The sequence below is a fragment of the Gossypium arboreum genome, chromosome 12 (genome assembly GCF_025698485.1).
Source record: "Gossypium arboreum isolate Shixiya-1 chromosome 12, ASM2569848v2, whole genome shotgun sequence".
NCBI lineage: Eukaryota > Viridiplantae > Streptophyta > Magnoliopsida > Malvales > Malvaceae > Gossypium > Gossypium arboreum.
Window position 1 is genome coordinate 93,503,001 of NC_069081.1, and position 18,619 is coordinate 93,521,619.

The following is an 18,619-nucleotide window of genomic DNA, read 5'->3' on the forward strand; positions in this document are numbered from 1 at the left end:
AGTGATTTGAGATGTAAGATTGATTTTTTAAGGCCGGGTCATAATGAGCTCGTATCATTTCAAGTTATGATTACTTTAAGTTTAAAACATTTCAAATTACTTGTTTGAATTATTTTGGATTTGGGTTATTTCAAATTCAAGTTGTTTTAGCTTTATGTTAGTTTGAATTCGAGTTGGATGAGTGAAGTATATGAATTTATATTGGTGAATATACTTGAGAGGTCCCTATATTATAAGAACTTGATCAATTTAGTCCATGCACTATTAAATGGATCAAAGCAGTCATTGTACTATTAAAAAGAATCAAATAAGGCTAAATTGAAATAAAGTTAACATTTACCGTTTAACAAAGTTAATATTTTTAAAGTTTTTTGGTTTTATAAATAAATGTTTTTATTTGAAATTGAACAACAAGAAAAAAAATTAATTTCAAGATTTTTTATACAACAAATGTTAACTTTATTACAATTTGGACTTATTTGACTCTTTTAATAATATAATGATAAAATTTGTTTATTTAATAATAGAGGAACTAATTTAATTCAATTCATACAATATGAGGACCTCCTAATACTTTAACCAATTTATATATATCTCAGTTTTGGGAGTTAAATATTTAGCTTATGGCGTCTAAAGGATTTACACTCAATAAAAGTTGAGACACTATCTTTGATTTTTGACCATAATATTATAATTAATATATAAATTAAGGGTAACCAACTAAACAACGGAGGTATTAATATATACTTAGTAACAATTATTCAAAGTCTAAATCTTGACTTAGATTTAATATATTTATTTACTTTGTAAATTATTAACTAATAAAATTTATGAATTTCAAGAAAAAATGAATTTGAAGTGATATAGAGCGAATTAAGGGTGTTTTCATCCCTCTAAAATGAATTTTTTTATATAGGCTGTTTAAGATTTTAAAATTTTGAATTAATAAAATAAATTTGCACATTGACTTCCTAAAATGATAAAAAATTGAATTAATCTTTTAAAATTATAAACATATAGACTATTAAAATTGTGAAATTGTACTTTTACTATCGTAAAAGTTATAATTTAATTTTGACCCTAAATTTTTTTCCAATTTAATACGATATACATGATAATATATATATATATATATATTATTTGAATTGATTTTACTTTTTCTTATTTGATGTTAGTTTTATATATTAAATTTTTCTTAAAGCATTGTGGATCGCTTGATATTTTCTTTATTTATTAATATTTAAAAATTGATAAATTTTGAAATAATGAATAATCCTCCTTTATCATTATTATTAATTGATATCGAATATTCGAATTTACAAATTAAGATGTACTTTCAATATTTAATAAATCTCTTACTTACAATTACATATAATCATTCCTTCATCAATAAGTCAACTATTTTGACCGAATCAAAGAGAGGGTTGGCCTAATTAAGGATTTACCCTTGTTTATAATATATAATAATGTAAACTCAATCCAATAATAAATTAAAATTAAAGTTGATTAATTGAAAAAATCAACCGAATTAAAATTGGTTTAGTTAATTGAAAAAATCGTTTGAATTAAAATTAGTTTGGTTTGGTTGATTTTCTTAACTAAAGTAGGTTGAATTTGTTTTTTTTTTATGTTAAAGTCGATTACATCTGTTCTAAAAAAGACTTGATTAAATCGACCAATTAAACCAATTGCTCCTCTATGAAACCTATACCAAACTTTCAATAGATTTTAAAGTTACAATACCAACAACAATAGGAAATGTCATAATAAGAATCAACCACAAAGGGAGCATCATGGGGAATAGTCTTGAGTGGTGTGTTAATAAAGAGTCTCAATAAAGGAGGAAGTAAGGAGGAAAAGGTGGTGAATATGAGAAAGTCTATTCACCTGTGATAAGTGGAGAACTAGAGTAAAAGGTTGAGGAGGAAAAGAAGAGGAGGAAGGAAAAGGCTAAGGGGATACACTTGACTTTTCTTGAAGAAGAAGGAGGAGATCCTTCATTTCTCTTGCTTTGAGGTATATATAGGAGGGTGCCACTCGTTTGGTAGTGCCACGTAGTCAACAATATGGAAAGTAGGCCTATTTGTGTGGTCGGCCAGGTAACAGGGTCGTTACAGGTCAATTGTCGCTATATACGATTCTACTTTGATATTCTCCTTGTTGAGATTGTATGAAGTTGTTATACCTTAGTAGTCCATCAATGATTCCCACAGAGAGTTCATAACGAATGGCCTCTAGATGGTTCAAATAGGATTTGTGAAGGGTTGATCATGAATGGCTCTAAATGGGGACTTACCATAAAAGGCATTAAGCAGAATGTTGCTCGTGAGTTGCTTCCAACGGAAGGTCATTACCAAGCTGTCCCATGTTTTGTCACATGTCCTTGCCACAGTAGGGTATAACATGGTGCCTCTCTAATAACAAAATGCACCCTTAGAAGATCAGATGGAAGCTCTAAGGAAAGAGAAGGAATCTTTTCGTAGAACCAAGTCCAATAATGCTGAATAGACCTCATACTCCAACCATCCCTTGGCTTAAAAAATTGCTAGTGAGCAGATGCCTAATCTATGTCCTATATATATAATTTGACCTAAACACACATGCTAGGGAAACACTTGAAATTTATAAAAATATTAAAAGGATTAAACGGTGAACAATAATGCATCTTACATTCATTGAATTCATGATATTTTATTCCCATATTATATGCAATAGTAAGACCAAATTATCCATCAAGTAAATTTAACAGTTTGCTTCAAAGTTAAATTCCTCAATTTTCTAATAGACATTTCAACCTATAGTACAAGGACCTATTAGGTAATTTAACCATAAATTTATTATAAGATACAATGCTTATAAGATCAGATTTGCTAGCAGAGAAAAGAATAAGAAAATGATCCTTATGGTTACCAAAAAAGAAAATAGTTTTATGAAGCGGAAGCACTCATGTGAAGTGCAACCAAAGAAGCATAAATACCATCTTTGATATTTATCAAGGTGTCATGTTTTCCTTTCTCTACAATGACACCATTTTTAACCACTGCAATCACATCTGCATTTTTTATTGTCGACAGCCGATGAGCAACCACCACCGTTGTGCGGTTCACCATGACTCTATCTAATGCATCCTGAACCACCCTCTCTGATTCGGCATCCAACGCACTTGTTGCCTCGTCTAGGAGAAGTATCTTCGGACTTTTAACTATGGCTCGTGCAATGGCTACCCTTTGCTTTTGTCCTCCTGATAATTGAACACCTCGCTCTCCTACTACCGTATCGTAACCCTATATGATAATTGATTATAAAGTGATTGTATGAACGCACTGAGTTAAACCCGGATTTTGTTATCGAGTTCTAACCTGTTGTAATGAGCTTATGAACTTGAGAGCATTGGCCAACTCTGATGCAGCTAAGATTTCTGCCTCGGTTGCATTTCCTCCCTTTCCGTATGCAATGTTGGCACGGATTGTTTCGTTAAACAAAACAGGTTCTTGGCTAACAAGCCCCATTTGTTGCCTCAACCACTTTAATTGGAGGTTTTGGATTTCAACTCCATCAAGAGTGATATGTCCCGAATCAGGATCGTAAAATCTCTGCAATAATGAAATCACTGTGGATTTCCCACTCCCACTTTCTCCAACCAAAGCAATAGTCTGAAAAAAAGTTGACATTAACGTATGTATGATTTAGTCTCTATGAAATGGCAAATGGATTGTTTTACCTTGCCAGCATGGATAGACAAACTCAAGTCTCGGAAAATTTGAATGTCTGGCCTTAATGGATACTTGAAACTAACATGATGAAGCTCGATATCTCCCTTCACGTTTTCTAGTGTTGTCCCGGACTCATCGCTCGGGTCTATCTTAGACTCGCGGTCTATAATTGCAAATATGGAAGCAGCAGCCGACTTGGCTTTGCTGGAATCAGGAGCAAAGGAGCTTGATTGAGTAATTCCAATAGTCGCCATTGTCAAACCAAAGAAAACCTACAAAAATAGATATCAGTCTCATTCTCATAGTTATATACATAGTGAATAGGTCTCAAAATGGTTCCAACAGAACTGGATTTTAGACTCACTTGAAAAACATCTGAGAATGTTACGTGACCGTGCTTGACAAGCTGAGCTCCGGCATAGAAATTGGTAGCATAAACAGCAAACATCAAAAAGAATGACAGTCCAAATCCTGATCCACTAATCAACCCTTGCTTAATCCCTGTTTGCAATGGACCCTCGCATTTCTTGCTATAGAGTTGCATCATTTTTTCCTCTGCACAAAATGAAGCTACTGTTCTTATACTCCCGACAGCATCATTAGCAACTTGGCTTGCGTCTTCATACATCATCTGTAACCATTTATATTTACATCCAAATGAATTATATGCATATAACATATTGCATTAGATATCAAGGTCGACAGTTTTGAGCATACCTTTGCATCTGCACTAAATCCCTTAATGAAATTTGCTTGAAAATATCCAGTGAATCCTATCAAAGGGACTAGACCTAGCATTATAAGTGCCAATTGCCAACTTGCAACAAAAGCAATGACCAAACCAGCAATGGCCGATGCAAGGTTTGATACCATCTGAGCTAGTGCATCTCCAACTAGACCACGTATTGAGGCTGCATCAACCGAGAGCCTTGCACCGATAGAACCACTGGAATTATCTGGTTCATCAAACCAACCAACTTCCATGTGAACCACCTTCGAAAAACACATTAATCTGATTTTTTGGATTAGTTTACATCCAGCAATGGAGAAAAAGTATGTTCGTGCTGGAGATGCCAATAATGATGCCAGGCCAAGGGCCATAAATATCAGTGCCCAGAATCTCGTATCCTTTTTCAACTCATCAGGTGGTTTAAAGAATGTTTCGATTACATGGGAAAGCAGCAGACCATAAATTGGCAGTATGACACCATTGGCAACAGCTGCTATAGTTCCAAGTAGGAGAACAGGAATCTCTGGCTTGTTGAGGTAAGCTAGCCGACGGATAGGAACCTCTAGAGGCTGCTTTAATGGCTGTTTGGAAGGGTCTTCGGTATCTACTGTTGCAGAATCATTGACATTCATTCCAGTAGGCAAACCGAAGGATACAGAGAAAGAATGGCGGCTGCTATTTCCTATAGATGATCCCCTACTGATTGATCGCTTCATTGATCTTCTCAGGCTTGACTGTCTAAATGATTCTGGGGTAACTTCTGATAAATCTGCTACCTGTTCTGACTCTTTATTTACTTCTTGTAATCGAATAAGCTGAGAGTACGCTCCCTCGGGATCCTTGAGTAGTTCTGAATGTGACCCTGATCGATTTACAAAATGTTATTAACAATAGTGCTTAAGCAAATGCATCTCTCATTGAACCAACTCAATCAGTTAGTTCAGCTAGTGTTAGTTAATGTCTAGTCCGTTGAAATCAGTTAAGAGGCTAGTTCTTCTGTTATGAAGTAGTTAGATTTTGCTGTATAAATAAGCATACTCATGTGCTTATGAATCAGGTTGATATAATCAATAATTCTCAGATTGCTTCTAAGTTTTTTTTCGTTTTTCCATCGTTTCCTAGCTGTTCTATACAACATAGCTTCCTTTATGAACAAGTTAAAACAATTCAAGTAAGACATTCTTTTAACCTACCTTTTTCAACCATCTTTCCTCGATGAATTACGGCAATTGTATCTGCATTTCTCACGGTACTCAAACGATGAGCAACGATGACCGTAGTCCTATTGCCCATTATGCGGTCCAATGCCTCTTGTACCACTCTTTCAGATTCTGCATCTAATGCACTTGTAGCTTCGTCTAAAAGCAAAATCCGAGGGTCCTTTAGAATTGCTCTTGCTATTGCAACTCTCTGCTTCTGTCCACCAGAAAGCTGAGTCCCATGCTCTCCAACCATGGTATCTAGCCCCTACATATGAAGTTCAAAGTTGACATATCTTTTATAAAATGTGTGATACGGACAAGAAATAATCATGTTCTTCAGACAAGGGATTAGAACCTGAGGTAGTTTATCGATGAACTTAGCAGCATTTGCAAGTTCAGCCGCGGCTTGTATCTCTTCTATGGTTGCATCTTCTTTTCCATATGCAATATTATCCTTAATGCTTGATGTAAACAACACAGGTTCTTGGCTAACAAGGCCAATCTTTCCCCTGATCCATCTAAGTTGGAAATCTTTGAGGTTAATGCCATCGATAAGCACTTCACCGGCTTGTGGATCATAAAACCTTTCTATAAGACTAATTACAGTTGATTTCCCACTTCCACTTTCTCCAACTAAAGCAGCTGTTGTACCACATGGAATAGAAAGAGAGAATCCACTGAAAATTTGCTCTTCTGGCCTGGCTGGATAACTGAAATAAACATCTCTCAATTCCACATCCCCGTGAATGTCCTCCAACACTTTCCCACTCATATCGTATGGGTCGATCTCAGGCTTCCTATTGATGGTCTTGAACATCTTAAATGCCGCAGCTTGACCAGCAGCAAATGCACTCATGCATGGTGATGCCTGCCCCAGGGACCTTAAACATCCATAACCATTAAGGGTTCAGCCTATGAACTATGAAGTATGCATCATAATTAAGTCGAAATTTAAACTTTTCACTTACATTGAACCGGTCAATACAGCGATAATCACATTAACTACTACACCACCAGTGTACCCTTTCTCCAAAATCATCTTCCCACCAAACCATACAGCCAAAGAATAACTGCAGAATATGATCAACAAGACTACACCGAGACCGAGTCCAGCAGCAGTTCCCTCATGAACACCTGATTTATAAGCCGTAACAAGAAATTTGTTGTAATTGCTTATGGCTTGCTTCTCACCAGTAAATGATGCAACCTGGAATAAGATGAAACAATTAGTCATTTATTAAAAAACAACAACTGTGTTTTATGTAGAACATACAGTTCTAATTGAACCAATTGTCTGTTCAACAACGGTGGCAGCTTTAGCATAAGCAGTTTGTCCACGAGTTGCCATCTTAGATATAATGACAGCCATCGTTGCACCAGATAATACAAGGAGAGGGATAGATGACAACATCACAAGAGTTAGAAGCCATCCCTTGACAAATGCTATAGTGAAACCTCCAAAGAATGTGGACAGCAATTGTAAAACCTTCCCAACCTGCAAAACAAATACGTAAACATTTCAATGATCGCTTCTATATGATGATTTCCATAGGACTTGTTCATTGATTCGATATATATACCTTTTCTCCCATGGCATCTTGTATGAGAACTGTGTCACCAGACATACGTCCAACGACCTCTCCCGTGTTTGTTTCAACATCAAAGAAAGCAATATCTTGTCTCAATATGGTTTTCAAGTACAAGCCCCTTATTCGAGCAGCTTGTCTCTCACCTGTGACCATCCAGCAACTCACCTCTGAAAAAGCAAGTCCAAGCTTCCTCAATCTCTGGTTAAAATGAGACATAAAGTACTCAAAACAAGAGATTTACTTACGGAGAAATGCCGCCACCCCGGCCCCAACCGCGAGGTAGACAAATTTCAAAGAAACCTATGATTTTTGCAAGAATCTAGTTAATGATGCCTTCATTTCAAGAACTGAAAAACAAATACAAGTTATAAGACATAACTATACCTTTGAGACCACATGAACCACTTGGTTATTACTCTGGTTTTGTCCAAAAGCGTTAACAAGATCTCCGAATAAGATTGTCATAAGGGGCATACATAAACCGTTCCCGACCGCACCGACTGTACCAACGATCATTAACAAGATATCGGTTGAATCTGCGAACACAAACAATTTGTGAAACGGAACAGTGTTGGTTTTCTCATCTCCTTTGCTGGTTTCCTGGCTTTTTGATGTGCTGGCCTTGTGCAGGTTGGTATCACCATTAAAGCCATTCTCAGTAGCCATTGTTATGACTTCTCAAGCTATATTAATTTGGTTGATGCTCAACAACTTCAGAATTTATACTGCAGCTGCAGCAATGAATTTAAGGTACAACATTTGAGGATTCAAAGGATTTCTTATCCTATAAGCAACTAAAACAAAAACCTCAGTTTTTGGATTCCACAGATTTAGATTAAAAAACAAGAATAAAAATTCTTACAAAGAAAACCAGCAGACACAACATTAAGATCATTGTTTTAATCCCAGGAAAGAAATAAAAAAGCCACCTTGAAGTAAAAAAATCAATTCACATTAAATAAAAAAATAAAACTTTCTTGAGGACGTATAAATTTAGCACCTTGGTTAAATTTATTCCATGAGCCAAAAAAAAAGAAAAAAAAGAAAAGGAAAACCCAGATAGGGCAGTCATGATTCATATTAAAAAAACAGTACCAAACCCCTGTTTTTGGCATCAAAAGCTGAAAGCTTCACCATCATTTGAACACTGAAAGAAGAACATACCATTGATAGAACCATCATTTATGCATAACCCAAATCCCCAAAATCACTAAAAATGATGAAAAAGTAGTCATTGAGAAACATTTACATACCCAAAGTTCAAAGGGCAGCTGAAATGAAAAAAAAAAAAAAAACTCAGTCTTTGGCTTTTCTCTCTGTGTTTTGAGCTGTTTAGAGACATGTATACTTACATTGGTTCTTTTCCTTTGAAAGTTGATGACTTGCTGCCACTGGAAATAACAATCATGCAAACGATAATCACACGTAGTACGATTTAAATCACCAAACAAATAATATTAATCATTCAAAGAAAGAACAACGTCGGACACATGAAGACTCTCAAGACAAATCATCAAATATTTTATTTTAAAATATACCTAATTATTCACAGTTATTGTCTAAGAAATATCTAAATAAATTTGATTTATGATATTCAAGAGAATTTAAAGTATACATATATGGCATTAGACCTAACTATTTGAATTGATTTTGAATAGACTCAATTTCAGTTAAACCAGTGTTTGGACTAAAAAATAATAGAAAGAACATCTAACTAGTAACTACAAGCGTAACAACCACGTCTTGTAATTATAAGAAATTTTAATTTTTCTTTGTATATTTTAGATATCACATACTCATGGCATAGTTAGGAGTGATCGTAGGGGTCTCAGCCCTTTTAAAATAAAAAAATTTCATTTAATTTTTTTAATTTAAATTTTTAAATTTTTAAAATTTTGAATTAGAATTACACTTTGGTCTCTTAAAATGATAAAATTTTAATTTAATCATTTAAAATTTATAAAGATATAGACTATTGAAATGATGAAATTACATTTTTACTATCGTAAAAATTACAATTTAATTTCAACCCCTAAAAATTTTTTAACTTCGCCTGCACATAGTATTTGCAAAAGAATATAACTATTAGAGTAATAATATTAATATTATAAGAAATTTTAAGTGTTTAATTATAATAATATAATTATATCTTAATTTCTTACATTAGGTTTTATATTTTCTTTCCTTTAATAGTTAATAATTCACTTTCCTAAGAATTAGAGTGTGTAATCGGAGTTCTCCAATTAAACTCAATTAATCGAGATATACTAACTATAGCGATTACCCAAACTTGTCACACATAAGCGGCTACCAATAATGACAACCAAATTCACTTATTGAATGTCTTTTCATAAACATGTTCATTTCACAAAGTGTAATATATCTTAAAAATGATTATTTAAAAAATTATAGTTATCAAAATTACTAATTTGATACTGTAATTAGATGCTTCAATTACACTCAATTCAATGAATTTACTATTTATAATGTAACACAAAACATGCTATGTGTGATTTGAAGAAATTATTTTCTAATCAAATTACTAGGTGGACTTTCCAAATAGCCTTAACAATTCTTTTAAATGATTTTCCTAACACACCCTAAGTTATTTTGATTTTAAATGTTTTAAATAATTTCGATTTGAATTAATTTTGAGTTCAAGCTTTCAGGTTTTGGTCAATTTCAAGTTTAGTTCATTAAAGTTTGAGTGCTGAATTTTTTAAGTGGATTTTATCGAGTTCAGATCATTTCTAGTTTTAATTATTTCATATTACTTGCTTGAATCATTTCTAAGTTTCAGTCATTTAAGCTTCAAATTATTTTAAATTTATATTAATTTAGATATGAATTGAAGGAATTTAAGTTATTGACTTGCATATTTAAAAATATATATATTATTTCCTTAAAGTACTTGCATTTATTTTTTAAAAGTAAAATACTTACATTTTTAATTAGTTTAAAAAATTTTGGGCACAAAATTTAATGGCACTACTTGTAAAAGGAAAAAATATTTTAAAATGTGATACAAAATGTGTCGATTAATATATTAAAATTACAAGAAAATGTGAGAAAAAGTTTATAGTTGAAAAAGAATGTGTTAAATTTTTTATATAATATCAGAAATAGAGGATGAGGATAATACCGTTGGAATTCGTATTAAACAAAAGTCTGATAAAATTAAAGCTTAAAAAAATCTTAGTGTTCTAAATCAAATATTTTTATATGATTGTAAGTGAAACAAACAAAAATATCAAATAAAATTATTGTTATTATTATGAAGAAACATGTCATGAATGCATGTGATATAGGTATGCCAAAATTTCATCTAAACATATGCACAAAATTAAATAAAAATACACTAAAAATTTGAAAAACTCAATAAAAGAAAAAATTTTAATGCCTATTCCTATTCATAACCTTTAGATATTATTTAATAGACAGAAGAGTTAATTAAAATATACCATACCTATCAAATAATACATTAATTAAGAGAAATAATAAAATAGAAAAGTACTAATAGAACCCAAAATGAAAGACATGATCTTACTTGACAATATTTCTCAATCAAATTGTGAATATGAAGATATTGCTTAGTGGTTGTTACATATTGCTATTTTATGTTCATTACTATTGCCTTAGCATTTATCAGTTAATGGTGTGATTAATTGACCATGAGTATATATGCCAACAATAGATTTCTTTCCTACTCTAGATTCATTCAAAATATTTATATTACCCCCAAAAATATATATATATATATATTAATGGTATACCATAATATTATAAAAAATTAAAAGAAAATCACAATTTATCCTATACTAATATAGGAAGAAAATAAATGGTTAAATCAATTAAAGAATCATATCAAGCCAATAGTTGTGTAATTATTTGATAAATTTTATATATTTAAAATTTAAAAATTCAATCTTTTTACTTTTTTATTTAAAATCTCAGTCCAGTTATTAAAATCTTAAGTATTTTCATTAAAATTTGTCAACTTGAAATTTTAATTAGGCTGTCCTCATATGGTATGACATATGTTTGACAGAAAATAAACATGATAAGTTGACAAATTTTAATGAAACTATCAATAACAATAATAATTGGACTAAGACTTTTAAATTAAAAAAGTAAGGATTTAACTTTTAACTTTTAAAGTACATGGATTAAATCTCAAATTTTATACAAATACAGGAACTAACAACATATTTTAACCATTATAGTAATAACAATAAGGTACAAGTTAAGTCCACCAAGAAATTAGAACCCAACCCTTGTAAGGAAGTATGACATATGTTAGTTTTTATTATAAGTCAATCTATCTTAACCCTCGAATAATTGCAGCCTCAACCAAATATACTTAGTATGATCTCTTCGCCAGTTACCTTCACTCAAATGTAAAAACTATAAAGCACATAAAGTATTCCTCACAAATTAATTGGATTGTGTATGCTAAGCTCAAGTTTAATCTCATGAAATAGTCTCCTTATTTATAGAGCATTAAGTTCTCATCTCACATTGAGATGATTCTAAGTTGACTTGATAATTATATAGGTTGGTATAATTGGCTGAAGTGGTATATGATTAAGGTAATTTGGCTTTCTAAGTGGAGCTTGTTGGTACCAATTTGGAACTTTAGAAAACAGTCTTAACATTCCTCTTAACATCATGATGAGACCAAACAAAGAGTTACGTTGCGGATACGTACTCTTAATGTTGTGACGAGTCAAGTCAGCATGTTCCGTCTCGACGAGGAAACCCCGAAGTTACGACATCAACTTGGTACTTTGAAATTTTTACAATTTGATCCTAATTCGACCTTGGTTAGCAAAAGAGCTTTCGTAAGCTCATATAGGACCTGAAAGTAATCATATAACATATTATATGTGTGTATTACTCATATTTGAATATATAATGGTTCTAAATTGAATGAAATTGTTCGCAGTTACTTTGACAATGAATGTGGCATCTTGTAGCTTGGACTCGGTGGTCAGGTTGGGTATTAGGGTGTTATATCCTTTCCCCTTTTGGAAAATGCATTTTGCTAACCTGATAATCAATTTTGGGGGATAGATCCTTTGGCCAAAGTTAATGAAAACAATTCGAAATGGATTTTGAACAAATCAAAAACATTAAAAACATATCGAGCTATTTGAGCAAATATGTTTGAAATTTTAAATGCTTGAAAATGTTTCATAATATATATTTTTTTAAAATACCCATATTATTAAGGTCTATGTGCATTTGAACATAGCATAATTCATATCCTCGAGACTAGATTTGCTCTATTGGCACCTACATTGTTCCTCAATTAGATTCACCCTTCTCCTATTCAAAAACACCTTTATTGGTACTCTATTAAGCATGACTAGTATGAATTCTTGCACTTTAAGGGTGTGCTTGGTTGAGTGGAAAAGTGGAAAGATGGAAGGAATGAGTGGAAAAGAGGGAAAAAAATAAATTCTGAGTGTGCTTGGTAGGAAAAAAAGTGGGAGGAAAGAAAATAGGGAAGATGACCATTTTCCGTTCTAATACATAAAAATCAATCCTTCCAATTTGGAATGATAATAGGAGAGGAAATGAGGGTACGATGTATTGTTAGTTTAAAATTATGCATTTTTCAAATGTTTCATTTTTTTTTTCCTCTCATTTTCAACTTTATCAAGCAATAGATGTTAAAGTTTCCATCTTTCCTATCAAGCACACCTATAGAAAGGAAAATTATATTTTCTATCTTTCTACTTTTCTATCCTTTTAATTTTTCATCTTACCAATTTTCTTTCCACCCTACAAGCAAATCCTAAGGGTGTGCACGGTTAGATGAAAAAGTGGAGGGATGGAAAGAGAGAGGAAAAGTGGGAAAAAAAATAAAATTTGAGTGTGCTTGGTAAGGAAAAAAAATGAAAGGAAAGAAAATAGGAGAGATTATCATTTTCCTTCCTAATGTACAAAAATCAGGCCTTCCAAATTAGAATGACAAAAAGGAGAGAAAATAAAAGAGATATGTATGTTAGTTTAAAATGATGCATTTTTCAAATGTTTTATTTTCTTTCCTTTCGATTTTCAATTCTACCAAGTAATGGATGGAAGAAAATTACTTTTTCTTTTAATTTTTCCATCTTTCCTACCAAGCACACCTATGAAAATAATTTTTTTTTCATTTTTCTTTTTTTCTACCCCTTCAAATTTCCATATTTTCAATTTTCTTTTCACCCTACCAAGCAAAGCCTAAAAGAGATCTTCCAACTCCACAACCTCCTGAATTCAAAATTAAAAAGATTTACCTAATTCAAGTAACTCAACAAAAGAACCAAACTTGATAGATTTCTACTCTTAAAATGGTGGATTGTTAAGTTTAAAGACTTTGAATGGAGGGGTTTGAGTGGAAATATTTTGGATCACATCCTTATTCTACCCTCGGTTTCTAATTCCATAAGTAAGGTTTGATTCATTAATATTTTTTTCCATTTTGGTAAGAATGATGATACAATTATCAAAAATCTCACATCACTAAGGTAATGTAAAGTTACCTAAGTGGTAATGATATTATCATTATATTCCCATTCCTGAAATCGCTAGTAATATCAATCTAAGGTAATAATTTTCGTCCAAACATAAAAATGTAATTCTAAAATGTAACATTAATACTAACAATTACATTTCGTGAACCAAACGTCTGCACTGAATAGAAGTTGAGACACTATAATTGAGACATGAAAATGGGTTTATGATTATATGTTATAATTAATTTTTTTTATACAATATAGAACAAGAGATGGAATCACATGGTTTAAATCCGTATCAAACAGATATCAAAACACCATATATTATAATTATTATATAAAGGTGCAATCAACAAATAAATGGAGGAGATAATCTAAATCTGATGACAATTATTAAAAGTCTTAATCTGAAGTAGTTTTAATATATCCATCCAATATTTGCTTTATGCATTATTAACTAGAAAAACATAAGATTTTCAAACTTTTTGATGCAAGAGATGTAAGTTCCATATAGAGGTGAAAATGAATTTGAAGTGATGTGGACGTGCATTATGAGATAAGAGAGGGGTAAAAAAAAAAGAAATACTAAGTGCTCATCCAACTTTTTCTCTATTTTCAATTTTCCAAAGCGATGAATAGTCAATTTTAGGGAGCAACATATTTATAAATTATATATCTCGTGGGACCAATTACTACCTACATGTGACACACGGATAAAGTAATTTTTTTATTATATATATATTTAAATTACCCAATCCAATCCTTTTAAATTTTAATTAAATAAATTAGAATTGTTGATACTAAGATTAGACAAGACTGGGTGACGAACCTGACGGTGATGTAAGGTAGTTCACCTTACTTAGGGTAAGGCGGAGAGCCACTACATACGATGGTTCAGTTGTGACGATTATGCAGTTGACTGGTGAAGGAAGAAAGAGTAAAGAGAGGAAGAGGGGAGAGACTTCTCTTTTGGTCGTGGCTAAGGGCTTATATATCTCTAGCTATGATCTCGAGGTGCCATGTGTTATTTTTTCATGGATCAACTCAAGGAAAATTGGTCAAGTGGTTTGCCACTATAGGTCTAGGTAGGACGCCAATTAGACACGTTATTAATCACTTTAAATGAATCATGGCAGTTGACATCAAAAACGACAGTTAATATGCAAGGCCCACGTGGATATGTAATCGAGGGGTTATGTGACGATTGTGTTCAAAGAATTGTACTTGAGTAGTTTTTTGAGGAGTAAGCACTCAAAAAGTATGTTTGAAGAGTGAAAGTATAACAAGAATATATTAGAAAATAAATAAGCTTGGATTCATAATTTTCTAGTTGTTGTAATAGTACATATAGAGAAATATGGTTAATTAATGCTTATAAATGTTGGAATTAGGAAAGTTGTAGTTTAAAAGAAGATCGAAAATGTTGAGATTTAAATTTAAAAAAAATGCTAAATATGAAAATTTTAAAAAATAATTAGGTCCAACCAAAGGGAGAACTCTATGTCCGCTGCTTTCTTTGTTCATTCTCTAATTTCCATATGCACTGGACTATCACCACGTAATGCCTTCACCATTTCAAAACCCTGCATCAACGTTATAACATTGGTTAGTGTCGGGCTTAGTTTCCAATCTGCTTTCAACTATTGAAGTTAGTGGATTGTTGAAATTGATATTATATGATTTTTTTTATTTGCATTATTCGCACCAATTAAAATTTTACTTTCCTTATCTTTTCTACAGTTCAGTTTGTTTTTTCATGAAACAACTTTGGATGTAACGAATTTACGAATCGAAATTTAAATAATTTTTTTCTCTAATTTTTAACATTGATTGTAAGATCGACTTGAATCTAAAGTATTGATTGGTACTGATCCACTATCGATCATCGAATCATCGCTTGGAGTTTACTAACGAAACTTTAAAAAAAAAAAAAACTTAACAGCCTAGTGACTTAAATAAAAACTTTTGAATAGTTCAATGACTTATATATATAAAAACTTTTGAATAATTACGTGACCAAATTGTAACTTTTTTCTAATTAAGTGAATAAAACGAAAACTTATCTATAGTTTCGTAACTAATAATTTAGTTTACCCTTTTGAATAGCATGTACCTCTCCCTCATTTTCTGTCATCTCATAATTCAAATTTGAAATGATTGATTTTTATGCATTAGGATAGAAAATGATTATCTCTCCTAACTTTTTTCTTCTCACTTTTCTTCCTTATTAAGTACTTTAAAAATTTATTTTCTTTCTATTTTTCCACTCCATCCTTCCTTACTTTTACTTATCCATCCAACTAAACACACCATAAATTTTGTGAACTTACAATTATCGAAAGTTGTTCCTTATCAAAAGCTTTCACAATAAGATATAAGAATACTTTTAAGAATTGAGTTATTCATTAAAAGATTATTAGACAGTAATTGTAATATATTTTTTACCATATTCAACAAATATTCACCTGCTGCTTCTTTTCATAGCTACAATTGCAAACACAATCGTAAATATAAATAATACACATTATATCCGGATATTTGATAATTTAAATATATTTATTTTAAAAATAAATATAGGTTATAATTCAATCACCCTAATTCCATTTTACTTTATATTAAACCCTTTCTTTAATATTATTAAAAAAATACAATTTATGTCCTATTAAATATATAATTTAACTAAAACACCCATGCTAAGGAAACCCTTGAAATTTATAAAAATTAAAAGGATGAATAACAGAAATTCATCTTAGATCCATTGACTTCATGATTTTAACACCAAATTGGCTGCAAAGTATTGCATATGGAAAATGTGAAGTCAAACCAAACTTTTTATCTTTTCACGAGATAAACACACACACACACACACACACACACACACTCTTTTATATTTCCATCAATCTGCTTTAACCAAAAATTCAAACCATTTGTTTTAACCCAAACTACTTTGATTTGAAAGGTTTCACAGCTATTTTTATTTTATCTTTTATATTTTCAAAGATCACCCAACAACAAAAGTATTAATCATTGTTACTTGATTTTCTATTTAAAATTATTTTTATGGACATAAAATAAAACAAAATACCCGCAAAGACTTAAACTAAAACAAGTTCAAACAAAAATAAAACGCCTTCATTACTACCATTCATTTTAAAATAGTATTACGTACACTTACAAATTTATTAGATTCTCATATATATATTTATTTCATATTTGTTGATTAACTTTTACATATTTCATTCAAAGTTATTGGGGTTCTAAATAGTTTCTTTTTAAAGAAAAACATCATGCAAACATATATTCATTATATATTGATACAAAATCATCGTAGCACATCAAAACCTACGTAAGCTAATTCTATTGTTTTTAATTAGTTGGTATATTTGTGCTGGTGGGTATGGATGTGTTTAAGTTTATTAAAATAGTCCGCCATTCTTAGTTTATTATTGAGCCTTATTGTAGTTAGCAAAATTACTTAGAATGATAGAGAAACTTGAAGCAATTTTTATACTATCAAATGTAACTAGAAATTGATTATATGAGTGTATTCATATATATTTTATCATTAACACAAAATTTATTTACTCAATGGTATTTTATTAGTTTAATTATCTACTTTTATTAGTTTATTTTAAAAAAATTTAGTTTCTTTTAATTTTTTTATTTAAGTTTATTTTCATTCTATGATTATTACTATATTTAATGGTATGATATGTTTCTTTTTATTTCTTATTTTCCAGTGTTTTTTTAATAACATATATTTTGTAGTTTCTATAATTTAATGAAAAATTGAAAGAATGCTCTTATGTACAATATTTTCTAGAATTAAAGAGTAATCATTATTTATTTCTTAGTGAAAAATATTTTGTGCCATTTAACTTCATTTTACTCATAACTAAATTTAGTAAATATATGTACTTTTGATTTAAAAATTAGAAAAAATCTTAATTATAAATTTTAAATCACATTTTGTTGAAGATGAAAATATATATGTCCTTCATTAGTAAATATTAGAAGTAACTAAATAACTTGAATTAGTTAAGAGCGGTTCATTGTTAGTTAAGTAGTTAAAGGGTAGTTTTCTACTCTGTTAGTGATTCATTTCTGGTGTATAAGTATTAAAGGTTTGATTGTAATTGTTAAGTTAAATTAATGAATTTTCTCATCTTTTATATTTCTAATATGGTATTAGAGCAGGTTTTTTTTCTTGCTTCTAATTACTATGTTAGCTATGGATACTACAATCTTGACAGAATCAACAACTGGAAAATTTTTCAATCCATTTGCTTTTGCCTCACAGAAAGTAGCAGTGCTAGTCGATGATAGTAATTTCTTGGCTTGGAACTAGCATGTTTTATTGGTAACCAAGACTCACAGATTACATTCTTTCATTGATGAAATGATTTATATACCGTCACAAGAAATTGTTGGAGCAGACATCATCTGTCACGATTAAATCATCTATATACACAAGAAGAAAAATACAACCACACAGAGTTTGTTTAGAGCTGATGGTCTTACTGTTGAAAATTCGGTGTATGCATAGTATGAACAACAAAATTCGACGTTGTGTGTTTGGCTTCTTTCCACTGTAAGTGCTTCACTGCATAATCAGTTGATTGGGAGTTCGTCATCTGCGTTCGAATTTTGGTGTGCTCTCATGCAGATTTTTGGAACTTAGTCCACTACCAAAGCCATGAATTATTGTTCTTTGCTTCATAATTTTAAGAAGAATGAGCTTTCGATATCGGCTTATTTGGCTAAAATTAAATACATTTGCGATTCACTGGTTAGGTGTGGTCAGCATATCTATCTAGAGGAGTATCAATCGGCCATTCTTAATGGCCTTCTTTTGGAGTATGACCATGTCGTTTCTATAATA

The 18,619-nt window shown here is 31.1% G+C and overlaps 1 protein-coding gene across 5 annotated transcripts; it reads right to left on the reverse strand.

Moving 5' to 3' along the window:
* Nucleotides 1-2,671: 2,671 nt before the first annotated feature.
* Nucleotides 2,672-9,043, reverse strand: LOC108478281 (ABC transporter B family member 4-like). 5 transcript variants are annotated; one of them, XM_053023017.1, is made up of 15 exons: nt 8,587-9,043; nt 8,488-8,505; nt 8,330-8,381; nt 7,619-7,965; nt 7,480-7,534; nt 7,226-7,401; nt 6,919-7,140; nt 6,614-6,852; nt 6,001-6,526; nt 5,637-5,910; nt 4,431-5,305; nt 4,078-4,344; nt 3,722-3,985; nt 3,360-3,653; nt 2,672-3,284 (listed from the first exon to the last, which is right to left on the reverse strand). In XM_053023017.1, the coding sequence occupies exons 4-15, from the start codon at nt 7,898-7,900 to the stop codon at nt 2,928-2,930; spliced, it is 3,831 nt and encodes a 1,276-aa protein (XP_052878977.1). In that variant the 5' UTR covers nt 7,901-7,965; nt 8,330-8,381; nt 8,488-8,505; nt 8,587-9,043; the 3' UTR covers nt 2,672-2,927. The 5 variants fall into 5 exon arrangements, with proteins under 5 accessions (XP_052878977.1, XP_052878979.1, XP_052878976.1 ...); XM_053023019.1 differs by lacking the exon at nt 8,330-8,381 and having other exon boundaries at nt 7,619-7,770; nt 8,587-9,037; XM_053023016.1 differs by lacking the exon at nt 8,330-8,381 and having other exon boundaries at nt 8,587-9,037.
* Between the last annotated feature and the right edge of the window lie 9,576 nt (nt 9,044-18,619).